This window comes from Mixophyes fleayi, chromosome 12 (assembly GCF_038048845.1).
Source record: "Mixophyes fleayi isolate aMixFle1 chromosome 12, aMixFle1.hap1, whole genome shotgun sequence".
Taxonomy (NCBI): domain Eukaryota; kingdom Metazoa; phylum Chordata; class Amphibia; order Anura; family Limnodynastidae; genus Mixophyes; species Mixophyes fleayi.
This window is the reverse complement of record NC_134413.1, coordinates 84,969,000-84,986,383: the sequence shown is the minus strand read 5'-3', so window position 1 is coordinate 84,986,383 and position 17,384 is coordinate 84,969,000. Positions and strand designations below refer to the sequence as shown.

The 17,384-nt window shown below is 45.6% G+C and overlaps 1 protein-coding gene across 3 annotated transcripts in view; it reads right to left on the bottom strand.

The window, feature by feature from the left end:
- The window catches only part of LOC142109135 (immunoglobulin superfamily member 11-like), a 41,982-nt gene extending 25,566 nt beyond the window's left edge, over positions 1 to 16,416 (bottom strand). For 2 of the 3 annotated variants that reach the window (XM_075193193.1, XM_075193194.1), the window contains exon 1: positions 16,273 to 16,416. In XM_075193193.1, coding sequence (XP_075049294.1) covers positions 16,273 to 16,330 — 58 coding nt within the window. In that variant the 5' untranslated portion in view covers positions 16,331 to 16,416. The remainder of the gene's footprint in view (positions 1 to 16,272) is intronic. The other variant, XM_075193195.1, reaches the window with a different exon arrangement.
- Positions 16,417 to 17,384: the final 968 nt, after the last annotated feature.

Sequence of the window (17,384 nt, the reverse complement as noted above, 5' to 3'; positions counted from 1 at the left end):
CCTGTATAACAGGTCACATACAGACCAGTACCCTGTATAACAGGTCACATACAGACCAGTACCCTGTATAACAGGTCACATACAGACCAGTACCCTGTATAACAGGTCACATACAGACCAGTACCCTGTATAACAGGTCACATACAGACCAGTACCCTGTATAACAGGTCACATACAGACCAGTACCCTGTATAACAGGTCACATACAGACCAGTACCCTGTATAACAGGTCACATACAGACCAGTACCCTGTATAACAGGTCACATACAGACCAGTACCCTGTATAACAGGTCACATACAGACCAGTACCCTGTATAACAGGTCACATACAGACCAGTACCCTGTATAACAGGTCACATACAGACCAGTACCCTGTATAACAGGTCACATACAGACCAGTACCCTGTATAACAGGTCACATACAGACCAGTACCCTGTATAACAGGTCACATACAGACCAGTACCCTGTATAACAGGTCACATACAGACCAGTACCCTGTATAACAGGTCACATACAGACCAGTACCCTGTATAACAGGTCACATACAGACCAGTACCCTGTATAACAGGTCACATACAGACCAGTACCCTGTATAACAGGTCACATACAGACCAGTACCCCTGTATAACAGGTCACATACAGACCAGTACCCTGTATAACAGGTCACATACAGACCAGTACCCTGTATAACAGGTCACATACAGACCAGTACCCTGTATAACAGGTCACATACAGACCAGTACCCTGTATAACAGGTCACATACAGACCAGTACCCTGTATAACAGGTCACATACAGACCAGTACCCTGTATAACAGGTCACATACAGACCAGTACCCTGTATAACAGGTCACATACAGACCAGTACCCTGTATAACAGGTCACATACAGACCAGTACCCCTGTATAACAGGTCACATACAGACCAGTACCCTGTATAACAGGTCACATACAGACCAGTACCCTGTATAACAGGTCACATACAGACCAGTACCCTGTATAACAGGTCACATACAGACCAGTACCCTGTATAACAGGTCACATACAGACCAGTACCCTGTATAACAGGTCACATACAGACCAGTACCCTGTATAACAGGTCACATACAGACCAGTACCCTGTATAACAGGTCACATACAGACCAGTACCCTGTATAACAGGTCACATACAGACCAGTACCCTGTATAACAGGTCACATACAGACCAGTACCCTGTATAACAGGTCACATACAGACCAGTACCCTGTATAACAGGTCACATACAGACCAGTACCCTGTATAACAGGTCACATACAGACCAGTACCCTGTATAACAGGTCACATACAGACCAGTACCCTGTATAACAGGTCACATACAGACCAGTACCCTGTATAACAGGTCACATACAGACCAGTACCCTGTATAACAGGTCACATACAGACCAGTACCCTGTATAACAGGTCACATACAGACCAGTACCCCTGTATAACAGGTCACATACAGACCAGTACCCTGTATAACAGGTCACATACAGACCAGTACCCTGTATAACAGGTCACATACAGACCAGTACCCTGTATAACAGGTCACATACAGACCAGTACCCCTGTATAACAGGTCACATACAGACCAGTACCCTGTATAACAGGTCACATACAGACCAGTACCCTGTATAACAGGTCACATACAGACCAGTACCCTGTATAACAGGTCACATACAGACCAGTACCCTGTATAACAGGTCACATACAGACCAGTACCCTGTATAACAGGTCACATACAGACCAGTACCCTGTATAACAGGTCACATACAGACCAGTACCCTGTATAACAGGTCACATACAGACCAGTACCCTGTATAACAGGTCACATACAGACCAGTACCCTGTATAACAGGTCACATACAGACCAGTACCCTGTATAACAGGTCACATACAGACCAGTACCCTGTATAACAGGTCACATACAGACCAGTACCCCTGTATAACAGGTCACATACAGACCAGTACCCTGTATAACAGGTCACATACAGACCAGTACCCTGTATAACAGGTCACATACAGACCAGTACCCCTGTATAACAGGTCACATACAGACCAGTACCCCTGTATAACAGGTCACATACAGACCAGTACCCCTGTATAACAGGTCACATACAGACCAGTACCCTGTATAACAGGTCACATACAGACCAGTACCCCTGTATAACAGGTCACATACAGACCAGTACCCTGTATAACAGGTCACATACAGACCAGTACCCTGTATAACAGGTCACATACAGACCAGTACCCTGTATAACAGGTCACATACAGACCAGTACCCTGTATAACAGGTCACATACAGACCAGTACCCCTGTATAACAGGTCACATACAGACCAGTACCCTGTATAACAGGTCACATACAGACCAGTACCCTGTATAACAGGTCACATACAGACCAGTACCCTGTATAACAGGTCACATACAGACCAGTACCCTGTATAACAGGTCACATACAGACCAGTACCCTGTATAACAGGTCACATACAGACCAGTACCCCTGTATAACAGGTCACATACAGACCAGTACCCTGTATAACAGGTCACATACAGACCAGTACCCTGTATAACAGGTCACATACAGACCAGTACCCCTGTATAACAGGTCACATACAGACCAGTACCCTGTATAACAGGTCACATACAGACCAGTACCCTGTATAACAGGTCACATACAGACCAGTACCCTGTATAACAGGTCACATACAGACCAGTACCCTGTATAACAGGTCACATACAGACCAGTACCCTGTATAACAGGTCACATACAGACCAGTACCCTGTATAACAGGTCACATACAGACCAGTACCCTGTATAACAGGTCACATACAGACCAGTACCCTGTATAACAGGTCACATACAGACCAGTACCCTGTATAACAGGTCACATACAGACCAGTACCCTGTATAACAGGTCACATACAGACCAGTACCCTGTATAACAGGTCACATACAGACCAGTACCCTGTATAACAGGTCACATACAGACCAGTACCCTGTATAACAGGTCACATACAGACCAGTACCCTGTATAACAGGTCACATACAGACCAGTACCCTGTATAACAGGTCACATACAGACCAGTACCCTGTATAACAGGTCACATACAGACCAGTACCCTGTATAACAGGTCACATACAGACCAGTACCCTGTATAACAGGTCACATACAGACCAGTACCCTGTATAACAGGTCACATACAGACCAGTACCCTGTATAACAGGTCACATACAGACCAGTACCCTGTATAACAGGTCACATACAGACCAGTACCCTGTATAACAGGTCACATACAGACCAGTACCCTGTATAACAGGTCACATACAGACCAGTACCCTGTATAACAGGTCACATACAGACCAGTACCCTGTATAACAGGTCACATACAGACCAGTACCCTGTATAACAGGTCACATACAGACCAGTACCCTGTATAACAGGTCACATACAGACCAGTACCCTGTATAACAGGTCACATACAGACCAGTACCCTGTATAACAGGTCACATACAGACCAGTACCCTGTATAACAGGTCACATACAGACCAGTACCCTGTATAACAGGTCACATACAGACCAGTACCCTGTATAACAGGTCACATACAGACCAGTACCCTGTATAACAGGTCACATACAGACCAGTACCCCTGTATAACAGGTCACATACAGACCAGTACCCTGTATAACAGGTCACATACAGACCAGTACCCTGTATAACAGGTCACATACAGACCAGTACCCCTGTATAACAGGTCACATACAGACCAGTACCCTGTATAACAGGTCACATACAGACCAGTACCCTGTATAACAGGTCACATACAGACCAGTACCCTGTATAACAGGTCACATACAGACCAGTACCCTGTATAACAGGTCACATACAGACCAGTACCCTGTATAACAGGTCACATACAGACCAGTACCCTGTATAACAGGTCACATACAGACCAGTACCCTGTATAACAGGTCACATACAGACCAGTACCCTGTATAACAGGTCACATACAGACCAGTACCCTGTATAACAGGTCACATACAGACCAGTACCCTGTATAACAGGTCACATACAGACCAGTACCCTGTATAACAGGTCACATACAGACCAGTACCCTGTATAACAGGTCACATACAGACCAGTACCCTGTATAACAGGTCACATACAGACCAGTACCCTGTATAACAGGTCACATACAGACCAGTACCCTGTATAACAGGTCACATACAGACCAGTACCCTGTATAACAGGTCACATACAGACCAGTACCCTGTATAACAGGTCACATACAGACCAGTACCCTGTATAACAGGTCACATACAGACCAGTACCCCTGTATAACAGGTCACATACAGACCAGTACCCTGTATAACAGGTCACATACAGACCAGTACCCTGTATAACAGGTCACATACAGACCAGTACCCTGTATAACAGGTCACATACAGACCAGTACCCTGTATAACAGGTCACATACAGACCAGTACCCTGTATAACAGGTCACATACAGACCAGTACCCTGTATAACAGGTCACATACAGACCAGTACCCTGTATAACAGGTCACATACAGACCAGTACCCTGTATAACAGGTCACATACAGACCAGTACCCTGTATAACAGGTCACATACAGACCAGTACCCTGTATAACAGGTCACATACAGACCAGTACCCTGTATAACAGGTCACATACAGACCAGTACCCTGTATAACAGGTCACATACAGACCAGTACCCTGTATAACAGGTCACATACAGACCAGTACCCTGTATAACAGGTCACATACAGACCAGTACCCTGTATAACAGGTCACATACAGACCAGTACCCTGTATAACAGGTCACATACAGACCAGTACCCCTGTATAACAGGTCACATACAGACCAGTACCCTGTATAACAGGTCACATACAGACCAGTACCCTGTATAACAGGTCACATACAGACCAGTACCCCTGTATAACAGGTCACATACAGACCAGTACCCTGTATAACAGGTCACATACAGACCAGTACCCCTGTATAACAGGTCACATACAGACCAGTACCCTGTATAACAGGTCACATACAGACCAGTACCCTGTATAACAGGTCACATACAGACCAGTACCCCTGTATAACAGGTCACATACAGACCAGTACCCTGTATAACAGGTCACATACAGACCAGTACCCTGTATAACAGGTCACATACAGACCAGTACCCTGTATAACAGGTCACATACAGACCAGTACCCTGTATAACAGGTCACATACAGACCAGTACCCCTGTATAACAGGTCACATACAGACCAGTACCCTGTATAACAGGTCACATACAGACCAGTACCCTGTATAACAGGTCACATACAGACCAGTACCCTGTATAACAGGTCACATACAGACCAGTACCCCTGTATAACAGGTCACATACAGACCAGTACCCCTGTATAACAGGTCACATACAGACCAGTACCCTGTATAACAGGTCACATACAGACCAGTACCCTGTATAACAGGTCACATACAGACCAGTACCCTGTATAACAGGTCACATACAGACCAGTACCCTGTATAACAGGTCACATACAGACCAGTACCCTGTATAACAGGTCACATACAGACCAGTACCCTGTATAACAGGTCACATACAGACCAGTACCCTGTATAACAGGTCACATACAGACCAGTACCCTGTATAACAGGTCACATACAGACCAGTACCCCTGTATAACAGGTCACATACAGACCAGTACCCTGTATAACAGGTCACATACAGACCAGTACCCTGTATAACAGGTCACATACAGACCAGTACCCTGTATAACAGGTCACATACAGACCAGTACCCCTGTATAACAGGTCACATACAGACCAGTACCCTGTATAACAGGTCACATACAGACCAGTACCCTGTATAACAGGTCACATACAGACCAGTACCCTGTATAACAGGTCACATACAGACCAGTACCCCTGTATAACAGGTCACATACAGACCAGTACCCTGTATAACAGGTCACATACAGACCAGTACCCTGTATAACAGGTCACATACAGACCAGTACCCTGTATAACAGGTCACATACAGACCAGTACCCTGTATAACAGGTCACATACAGACCAGTACCCTGTATAACAGGTCACATACAGACCAGTACCCTGTATAACAGGTCACATACAGACCAGTACCCTGTATAACAGGTCACATACAGACCAGTACCCTGTATAACAGGTCACATACAGACCAGTACCCTGTATAACAGGTCACATACAGACCAGTACCCTGTATAACAGGTCACATACAGACCAGTACCCTGTATAACAGGTCACATACAGACCAGTACCCTGTATAACAGGTCACATACAGACCAGTACCCTGTATAACAGGTCACATACAGACCAGTACCCTGTATAACAGGTCACATACAGACCAGTACCCTGTATAACAGGTCACATACAGACCAGTACCCTGTATAACAGGTCACATACAGACCAGTACCCTGTATAACAGGTCACATACAGACCAGTACCCTGTATAACAGGTCACATACAGACCAGTACCCTGTATAACAGGTCACATACAGACCAGTACCCTGTATAACAGGTCACATACAGACCAGTACCCTGTATAACAGGTCACATACAGACCAGTACCCTGTATAACAGGTCACATACAGACCAGTACCCTGTATAACAGGTCACATACAGACCAGTACCCTGTATAACAGGTCACATACAGACCAGTACCCTGTATAACAGGTCACATACAGACCAGTACCCTGTATAACAGGTCACATACAGACCAGTACCCTGTATAACAGGTCACATACAGACCAGTACCCTGTATAACAGGTCACATACAGACCAGTACCCTGTATAACAGGTCACATACAGACCAGTACCCTGTATAACAGGTCACATACAGACCAGTACCCTGTATAACAGGTCACATACAGACCAGTACCCTGTATAACAGGTCACATACAGACCAGTACCCTGTATAACAGGTCACATACAGACCAGTACCCTGTATAACAGGTCACATACAGACCAGTACCCTGTATAACAGGTCACATACAGACCAGTACCCTGTATAACAGGTCACATACAGACCAGTACCCTGTATAACAGGTCACATACAGACCAGTACCCTGTATAACAGGTCACATACAGACCAGTACCCTGTATAACAGGTCACATACAGACCAGTACCCTGTATAACAGGTCACATACAGACCAGTACCCTGTATAACAGGTCACATACAGACCAGTACCCTGTATAACAGGTCACATACAGACCAGTACCCTGTATAACAGGTCACATACAGACCAGTACCCTGTATAACAGGTCACATACAGACCAGTACCCTGTATAACAGGTCACATACAGACCAGTACCCTGTATAACAGGTCACATACAGACCAGTACCCTGTATAACAGGTCACATACAGACCAGTACCCTGTATAACAGGTCACATACAGACCAGTACCCTGTATAACAGGTCACATACAGACCAGTACCCTGTATAACAGGTCACATACAGACCAGTACCCTGTATAACAGGTCACATACAGACCAGTACCCTGTATAACAGGTCACATACAGACCAGTACCCTGTATAACAGGTCACATACAGACCAGTACCCTGTATAACAGGTCACATACAGACCAGTACCCTGTATAACAGGTCACATACAGACCAGTACCCTGTATAACAGGTCACATACAGACCAGTACCCTGTATAACAGGTCACATACAGACCAGTACCCTGTATAACAGGTCACATACAGACCAGTACCCTGTATAACAGGTCACATACAGACCAGTACCCTGTATAACAGGTCACATACAGACCAGTACCCTGTATAACAGGTCACATACAGACCAGTACCCTGTATAACAGGTCACATACAGACCAGTACCCTGTATAACAGGTCACATACAGACCAGTACCCTGTATAACAGGTCACATACAGACCAGTACCCTGTATAACAGGTCACATACAGACCAGTACCCTGTATAACAGGTCACATACAGACCAGTACCCTGTATAACAGGTCACATACAGACCAGTACCCCTGTATAACAGGTCACATACAGACCAGTACCCTGTATAACAGGTCACATACAGACCAGTACCCTGTATAACAGGTCACATACAGACCAGTACCCTGTATAACAGGTCACATACAGACCAGTACCCTGTATAACAGGTCACATACAGACCAGTACCCTGTATAACAGGTCACATACAGACCAGTACCCCTGTATAACAGGTCACATACAGACCAGTACCCTGTATAACAGGTCACATACAGACCAGTACCCTGTATAACAGGTCACATACAGACCAGTACCCTGTATAACAGGTCACATACAGACCAGTACCCTGTATAACAGGTCACATACAGACCAGTACCCTGTATAACAGGTCACATACAGACCAGTACCCCTGTATAACAGGTCACATACAGACCAGTACCCTGTATAACAGGTCACATACAGACCAGTACCCTGTATAACAGGTCACATACAGACCAGTACCCTGTATAACAGGTCACATACAGACCAGTACCCTGTATAACAGGTCACATACAGACCAGTACCCTGTATAACAGGTCACATACAGACCAGTACCCTGTATAACAGGTCACATACAGACCAGTACCCTGTATAACAGGTCACATACAGACCAGTACCCTGTATAACAGGTCACATACAGACCAGTACCCTGTATAACAGGTCACATACAGACCAGTACCCCTGTATAACAGGTCACATACAGACCAGTACCCTGTATAACAGGTCACATACAGACCAGTACCCTGTATAACAGGTCACATACAGACCAGTACCCTGTATAACAGGTCACATACAGACCAGTACCCTGTATAACAGGTCACATACAGACCAGTACCCTGTATAACAGGTCACATACAGACCAGTACCCTGTATAACAGGTCACATACAGACCAGTACCCTGTATAACAGGTCACATACAGACCAGTACCCTGTATAACAGGTCACATACAGACCAGTACCCTGTATAACAGGTCACATACAGACCAGTACCCTGTATAACAGGTCACATACAGACCAGTACCCTGTATAACAGGTCACATACAGACCAGTACCCTGTATAACAGGTCACATACAGACCAGTACCCTGTATAACAGGTCACATACAGACCAGTACCCCTGTATAACAGGTCACATACAGACCAGTACCCTGTATAACAGGTCACATACAGACCAGTACCCTGTATAACAGGTCACATACAGACCAGTACCCTGTATAACAGGTCACATACAGACCAGTACCCTGTATAACAGGTCACATACAGACCAGTACCCCTGTATAACAGGTCACATACAGACCAGTACCCTGTATAACAGGTCACATACAGACCAGTACCCCTGTATAACAGGTCACATACAGACCAGTACCCTGTATAACAGGTCACATACAGACCAGTACCCTGTATAACAGGTCACATACAGACCAGTACCCTGTATAACAGGTCACATACAGACCAGTACCCTGTATAACAGGTCACATACAGACCAGTACCCTGTATAACAGGTCACATACAGACCAGTACCCTGTATAACAGGTCACATACAGACCAGTACCCTGTATAACAGGTCACATACAGACCAGTACCCTGTATAACAGGTCACATACAGACCAGTACCCTGTATAACAGGTCACATACAGACCAGTACCCTGTATAACAGGTCACATACAGACCAGTACCCTGTATAACAGGTCACATACAGACCAGTACCCTGTATAACAGGTCACATACAGACCAGTACCCTGTATAACAGGTCACATACAGACCAGTACCCTGTATAACAGGTCACATACAGACCAGTACCCTGTATAACAGGTCACATACAGACCAGTACCCTGTATAACAGGTCACATACAGACCAGTACCCTGTATAACAGGTCACATACAGACCAGTACCCTGTATAACAGGTCACATACAGACCAGTACCCTGTATAACAGGTCACATACAGACCAGTACCCTGTATAACAGGTCACATACAGACCAGTACCCTGTATAACAGGTCACATACAGACCAGTACCCCTGTATAACAGGTCACATACAGACCAGTACCCTGTATAACAGGTCACATACAGACCAGTACCCCTGTATAACAGGTCACATACAGACCAGTACCCTGTATAACAGGTCACATACAGACCAGTACCCTGTATAACAGGTCACATACAGACCAGTACCCCTGTATAACAGGTCACATACAGACCAGTACCCTGTATAACAGGTCACATACAGACCAGTACCCTGTATAACAGGTCACATACAGACCAGTACCCTGTATAACAGGTCACATACAGACCAGTACCCTGTATAACAGGTCACATACAGACCAGTACCCTGTATAACAGGTCACATACAGACCAGTACCCTGTATAACAGGTCACATACAGACCAGTACCCCTGTATAACAGGTCACATACAGACCAGTACCCTGTATAACAGGTCACATACAGACCAGTACCCTGTATAACAGGTCACATACAGACCAGTACCCTGTATAACAGGTCACATACAGACCAGTACCCTGTATAACAGGTCACATACAGACCAGTACCCTGTATAACAGGTCACATACAGACCAGTACCCTGTATAACAGGTCACATACAGACCAGTACCCTGTATAACAGGTCACATACAGACCAGTACCCTGTATAACAGGTCACATACAGACCAGTACCCTGTATAACAGGTCACATACAGACCAGTACCCTGTATAACAGGTCACATACAGACCAGTACCCTGTATAACAGGTCACATACAGACCAGTACCCTGTATAACAGGTCACATACAGACCAGTACCCTGTATAACAGGTCACATACAGACCAGTACCCTGTATAACAGGTCACATACAGACCAGTACCCTGTATAACAGGTCACATACAGACCAGTACCCTGTATAACAGGTCACATACAGACCAGTACCCTGTATAACAGGTCACATACAGACCAGTACCCTGTATAACAGGTCACATACAGACCAGTACCCTGTATAACAGGTCACATACAGACCAGTACCCCTGTATAACAGGTCACATACAGACCAGTACCCTGTATAACAGGTCACATACAGACCAGTACCCTGTATAACAGGTCACATACAGACCAGTACCCTGTATAACAGGTCACATACAGACCAGTACCCTGTATAACAGGTCACATACAGACCAGTACCCTGTATAACAGGTCACATACAGACCAGTACCCTGTATAACAGGTCACATACAGACCAGTACCCTGTATAACAGGTCACATACAGACCAGTACCCTGTATAACAGGTCACATACAGACCAGTACCCTGTATAACAGGTCACATACAGACCAGTACCCTGTATAACAGGTCACATACAGACCAGTACCCTGTATAACAGGTCACATACAGACCAGTACCCTGTATAACAGGTCACATACAGACCAGTACCCCTGTATAACAGGTCACATACAGACCAGTACCCCTGTATAACAGGTCACATACAGACCAATACCCTGTATAACAGGTCACATACAGACCAGTACCCTGTATAACAGGTCACATACAGACCAGTACCCTGTATAACAGGTCACACATGGACCAGTACATATATATTTAATATAGCACATTACATTACGTCTGTATATGCAATATAGCAACAAAAGTGTGTATATGTAATGTTAGCAGCACACATGTGTATATGTAATGTTAGCAGCACACGTGTGTATATGTAATGTTAGCAGCACACATGTGTATATGTAATATTAGCAGAAAACTCTTCTCTAAGGGGTCATATATGTTTATGTATTAGATAATTTTTTGCTGTTTCTCTTGTTTTCGTGTTGATTATTATCTATAAGACGGGACGACGTCTCCTGATCTGGCTGCTGCACCATTTAGGGGATATAATGTGCTCTTTGTAGTATAATTACGTATATCGTTAGATGGTGCCGCTTTGTTAATATCTTCCTGATTGTACAGCGCTGCGGAGTATGATGGTGCTTTATAAATAAATGTTACTAATAATTATGGATAGTACAGACAGTGATTACTATACAGCGTGTGAGTAACAAACAGCCCCTGGATGTATGTATGGGGCTGCTCTAATTACTGCACTGAGAACCTCCTGACTCACATATTCCCAGGAGACACAATGACTCGGGATTGTGTGTGTGTGTGTGTGTCCCAGTGTGTGTGTCTGTGTGTGTGTGTCACTGTGTGTCTGTGTGTGTGTCTGTGTGTGTGTGTCACTGTGTGTGTCTGTGTGTGTGTGTCACTGTGTGTGTCTGTGTGTCACTGTGTGTGTGTCTGTGTGTGTGTGTCACTGTGTGTGTCTGTGTGTGTGTGTGTCACTGTGTGTGTGTCTGTGTGTGTGTGTGTCTGTGTGTGTCTGTGTGTGTGTGTCTGTGTGTGTGTCACTGTGTGTTTCACTGTGTGTGTCTGTGTGTGTGTGTCTGTGTGTGTCTGTGTGTGTCTGTGTGTGTGTGTCACTGTGTGTGTCCCAGTGTGTGTCTGTGTGTGTCCCAGTGTGTGTGTCTGTGTGTGTGTGTCACTGTGTGTGTCCCAGTGCGTGTGTCTGTGTGTGTGTGTCCCAGTGTGTGTGTCTGTGTGTGTGTGTCTGTGTGTGTGTGTCTGTGTGTGTGTGTGTGTGTCTGTGTGTGTGTGTCACTGTGTGTGTCCCAGTGTGTGTCTGTGTGTGTCCCAGTGTGTGTGTCTGTGTGTGTGTGTCACTGTGTGTGTGTGTCACTGTGTGTGTGTCTGTGTGTGTCACTGTGTGTGTGTGTCACTGTGTGTGTGTCTGTGTGTGTCACTGTGTGTGTGTGTCACTGTGTGTGTGTCTGTGTGTGTCACTGTGTGTGTCCCAGTGTGTGTCCCAGTGTGTGTGTCTGTGTGTGTGTGTCACTGTGTGTGTCCCAGTGTGTGTCCCAGTGTGTGTGTCTGTGTGTGTGTCACTGTGTGTGTCCCAGTGTGTGTGTCTGTGTGTGTGTGTCACTGTGTGTGTCCCAGTGTGTGTGTCTGTGTGTGTGTGTCTGTGTGTGTGTGTCTGTGTGTGTGTGTGTGTGTGTGTCTGTGTGTGTCCCAGTGTGTGTCTGTGTGTGTGTGTCACTGTGTGTGTGTGTCACTGTGTGTGTGTGTCACTGTGTGTGTGTCTGTGTGTGTCACTGTGTGTGTCCCAGTGTGTGTGTCTGTGTGTGTGTGTCACTGTGTGTGTCCCAGTGTGTGTGTCTGTGTGTGTGTGTCACTGTGTGTGTCCCAGTGTGTGTCTGTGTGTGTCCCAGTGTGTGTCTGTGTGTGTGTCTGTGTGTGTGTCTGTGTGTCTCACTGTGTGTGTCCCAGTGTGTGTCTGTGTGTGTCACTGTGTGTACGAGTCCCTGTGTGTGTCCGTGTGTGTGTCCGTGTGTGTGTGTGTGTCCCTCTGTGTGTCCCAGTGTGTGTCCCAGTGTGTGTGTGTGTGTGTGTGTGTGTGTGCCAGTGTGTGTCTGTGTGTGTCCCTGTGTGTGTCTGTGTGTGTCCCTGTGTGTGTACCAGTGTGTGTCCCAGTGTGTGTGTCCCTGTGTGTGTGTCACTGTGTGTGTCCCAGTGTGTGTCCCAGTGTGTGTGCCCCAGTGTGTGTGTGTCCCTGTGTGTGTGTGTGTGTGTGTGTGTGTGTGTACCAGTGTGTGTGTGTCCCTGTGTGTGTGTACCAGTGTGTGTGTGTGTGTGTGTGTGTGTGTGTGTACCAGTGTGTGTGTGTCCCTGTGTGTGTGTACCAGTGTGTGTGTGTGTGTGTGTGTGTGTGTGTACCAGTGTGTGTGTGTCCCTGTGTGTGTGTACCAGTGTGTGTGTGTGTGTGTGTGTGTGTGTGTGTGTGTGTGTGTACCAGTGTGTGTACCAGTGTGTGTACCAGTGTGTGTCTGTAGGTACAGCTGACGTATCTGCTGCTGGTGCAGAGCTGGGTGTATCCTCAGATGGGGGACATACGTTATTTGTGTCACATAACCGCCGCCGGTGGAGGATCGCCAGAGACACCACATCCCACTCCACCTGCTGGACCTGCACTGCGATACAACAGAGCTCCGAGAGTCAGACAGTCCACACAGAGACTAAGGGCCAGGTGGACGGCCTCACTGACAGCCCCCGTGGCCCCAGGCCCTGAGGGACCAGAGGGCCCTACACCTGCAGCCCCGTATTCACAAGGAGACAGGAGCGGGGCCAACATATAACATCAACCCTGGAGGGAGAAGGCTGAGAAAACAGAAGTAACAGAGAAAAAACAATTCATACTCGAAGGAGGGAATTAAATTGCCCGCGTTGCCCGCGCACTATTACCGATAGTACGTTAATTGTAACGCGGATCTCTCCTCGCGGCTCTCAAAGCTCGAGCGCTGTGGTATCAGTCTGCAATCATCCAATCAGAAGCGAGGAGGGAGTGGCGCATGGACTTACACCAGTCCTGTGGTAGGTGCAAAAGATATCACTCCTAACAGACGTGTATCCGCAACACTGCACATACGTGTCCTACAGAACGTGCCCACACTGCCCCTCTAGTCCTAAGTTACATGACTGTATGCACTCTTCATGTTACAATACAAGGGGTGCAAATACTTTATTATTCTGCACATAAGATAAACACTGGCTGTTCTTTCATGTAGCACACAGATACTTGGTAGCTTATCATTATCTCTGTAAAGCCATTATCTCTTTATAACACATGATCTCTGTATAACACATTCTCCCTGTATAACACATGGACTCTGTATAACACACATGATCTATGGATAACACATGGTCTCTGTATAACACATGGTCTCTGTAAAACACATTTTCCCTGTATAACACATGGTCTCTGTATAACACATGATCTCTGTATAACACATGGTCTCTGTATAACACATTCTCTCTGTATAACACATGGTCTCTGTATAACACATTCTCTCTGTATAACACACATGGTCTCTGTATAACACATTCTATCTGTATAACACATTCTCTCTGTATAACACATTCTCTCTGTATAACACATTCTCTCTGTATAACACATTCTCTCTGTTTAACACACATGATCTATGGATAACACATTCTCTCTGTATAACACATGGTCTCTGTATAACACATTATCTCTGTATAACACACATGATCTATGGATAACACATTCTCTCTGTATAACACACATGATCTATGGATAACACATGGTCTCTGTATAACACATGGTCTCTGTATAACACATGGTCTCTGTATAACACATTCTCTCTGTATAACACATGGTCTCTGTATAACACATTATCTCTGTATAACACACATGATCTATGGATAACACATTCTCTCTGTATAACACATGGTCTCTGTATAACACATTATCTCTGTATAACACACATGATCTATGGATAACACATTCTCTCTGTATAACACACATGATCTATGGATAACACATGGTCTCTGTATAACACATGGTCTCTGTATAGCACATGGTCTCTGTATAACACATTCTCTCTGTATAACACATGGTCTCTGTATAACACATTCTCCCTGTATAACACATGGTCTCTGTATAACACATTCTCCCTGTATAACACATGGTCTCTGTATAACACATTCTCTCTGTATAACACATTCTCTCTGTATAACACATGGTCTCTGTATAACACATTCTCCCTGTATAACACATGGTCTCTGTATAACACATGGTCTCTGTATAACACATTCTCCCTGTATAACACATGGTCTCTGTATAACACATTCTCTCTGTATAACACATGGTCTCTGTATAACACATTCTCCCTGTATAACACATGGTCTCTGTATAACACATGGTCTCTGTATAACACATTCTCCCTGTATAACACATGGTCTCTGTATAACACATGGTCTCTGTATAACACATTCTCTCTGTATAACACATGGTCTCTGTATAACACATTCTCCCTGTATAACACATGGTCTCTGTATAACACATTCTCCCTGTATAACACATGGTCTCTGTATAACACATTCTCTCTGTATAACACATGGTCTCTGTATAACACATTCTCTCTGTATAACACACATGATCTCTGTATAACACACATGATCTATGTATAACACACATGATCTATGTATAACACATCCTCTCTGTATAACACATCCTCTCTGTATAACACATGGTCTCTGTATAACACATCCTCTCTGTATAACACATTCTCCCTGTATAACACATGGTCAGTAGCCCATCATGCTGCTGTTCTGTGTCTGGTGTTACCTGTGATGGTGAAATACCACAGCTGCACCAGGAGGGTCCAGGTGACACCAGTGTCCATGATGTGTGTGGGGCATCGGGTGCCCACCTCACCCAGATCCCTGGTGCTCCTGTAACACGTCCTAAGTACGCAGAAGTGACATCTTGTTATCCTATCATAGCAATGTCCTGGGTCACCCCCCCCCCCCCCCTCCCTGCGGCCCCTGCCCCCCCCCCCCCCCCATCATTATCTACTGCATTTGTCTCGCTCCATTTCCCACTCTCTCTACCCTGTCTGTCTCACACTCTCTGTACTACCCTGTCTGTCTCACACTCTGTACTACCCTGTCTGTCTTATACTCTCTGTACTACCCTGTCTGTCTCACACTCTGTACTACCCTGTCTGTCTCATACTCTGTACTACCCTGTCTGTCTCACACTCTGTACTACCCTGTCTGTCTCACACTCTCTGTACTACCCTGTCTGTCTCACACTCCGTGCTACTCTGTCTGTCTCACACTCTCTGTACTACCCTGTCTGTCTCACACTCTCTGTACTACCCTGTCTGTCTCACACTCTGTACTACCCTGTCTGTCTTACACTCTGTACTACCCTGTCTGTCTTACACTCCGTACTACCCTGTCTGTCTCACACTCTCTGTACTACCCTGTCTGTCTTACACTCTCTGTACTACCCTGTCTGTCTCACACTCTGTACTACCCTGTCTGTCTCACACTCTCTGTACTACCCTGTCTGTCTCATACTCTCTGTACTACCCTGTCTGTCTCACTCTCTGTACTACCCTGTCTGTCTCACACTCTCTGTACTACCCTGTCTGTCTCACACTCTGTACTACCCTGTCTGTCTCATACTCTGTACTACCCTGTCTGTCTCACACTCTCTGTACTACCCTGTCTGTCTCATACTCTGTACTACCCTGTCTGTCTCACACTCTGTACTACCCTGTCTGTCTCACACTCTGTACTACCCTGTCTGTCTCACACTCTCTGTACTACCCTGTCTGTCTCATACTCTGTACTACCCTGTCTGTCTCACACTCTCTGTACTACCCTGTCTGTCTCATACTCTGTACTACCCTGTCTGTCTCACACTCTGTACTACCCTGTCTGTCTCAC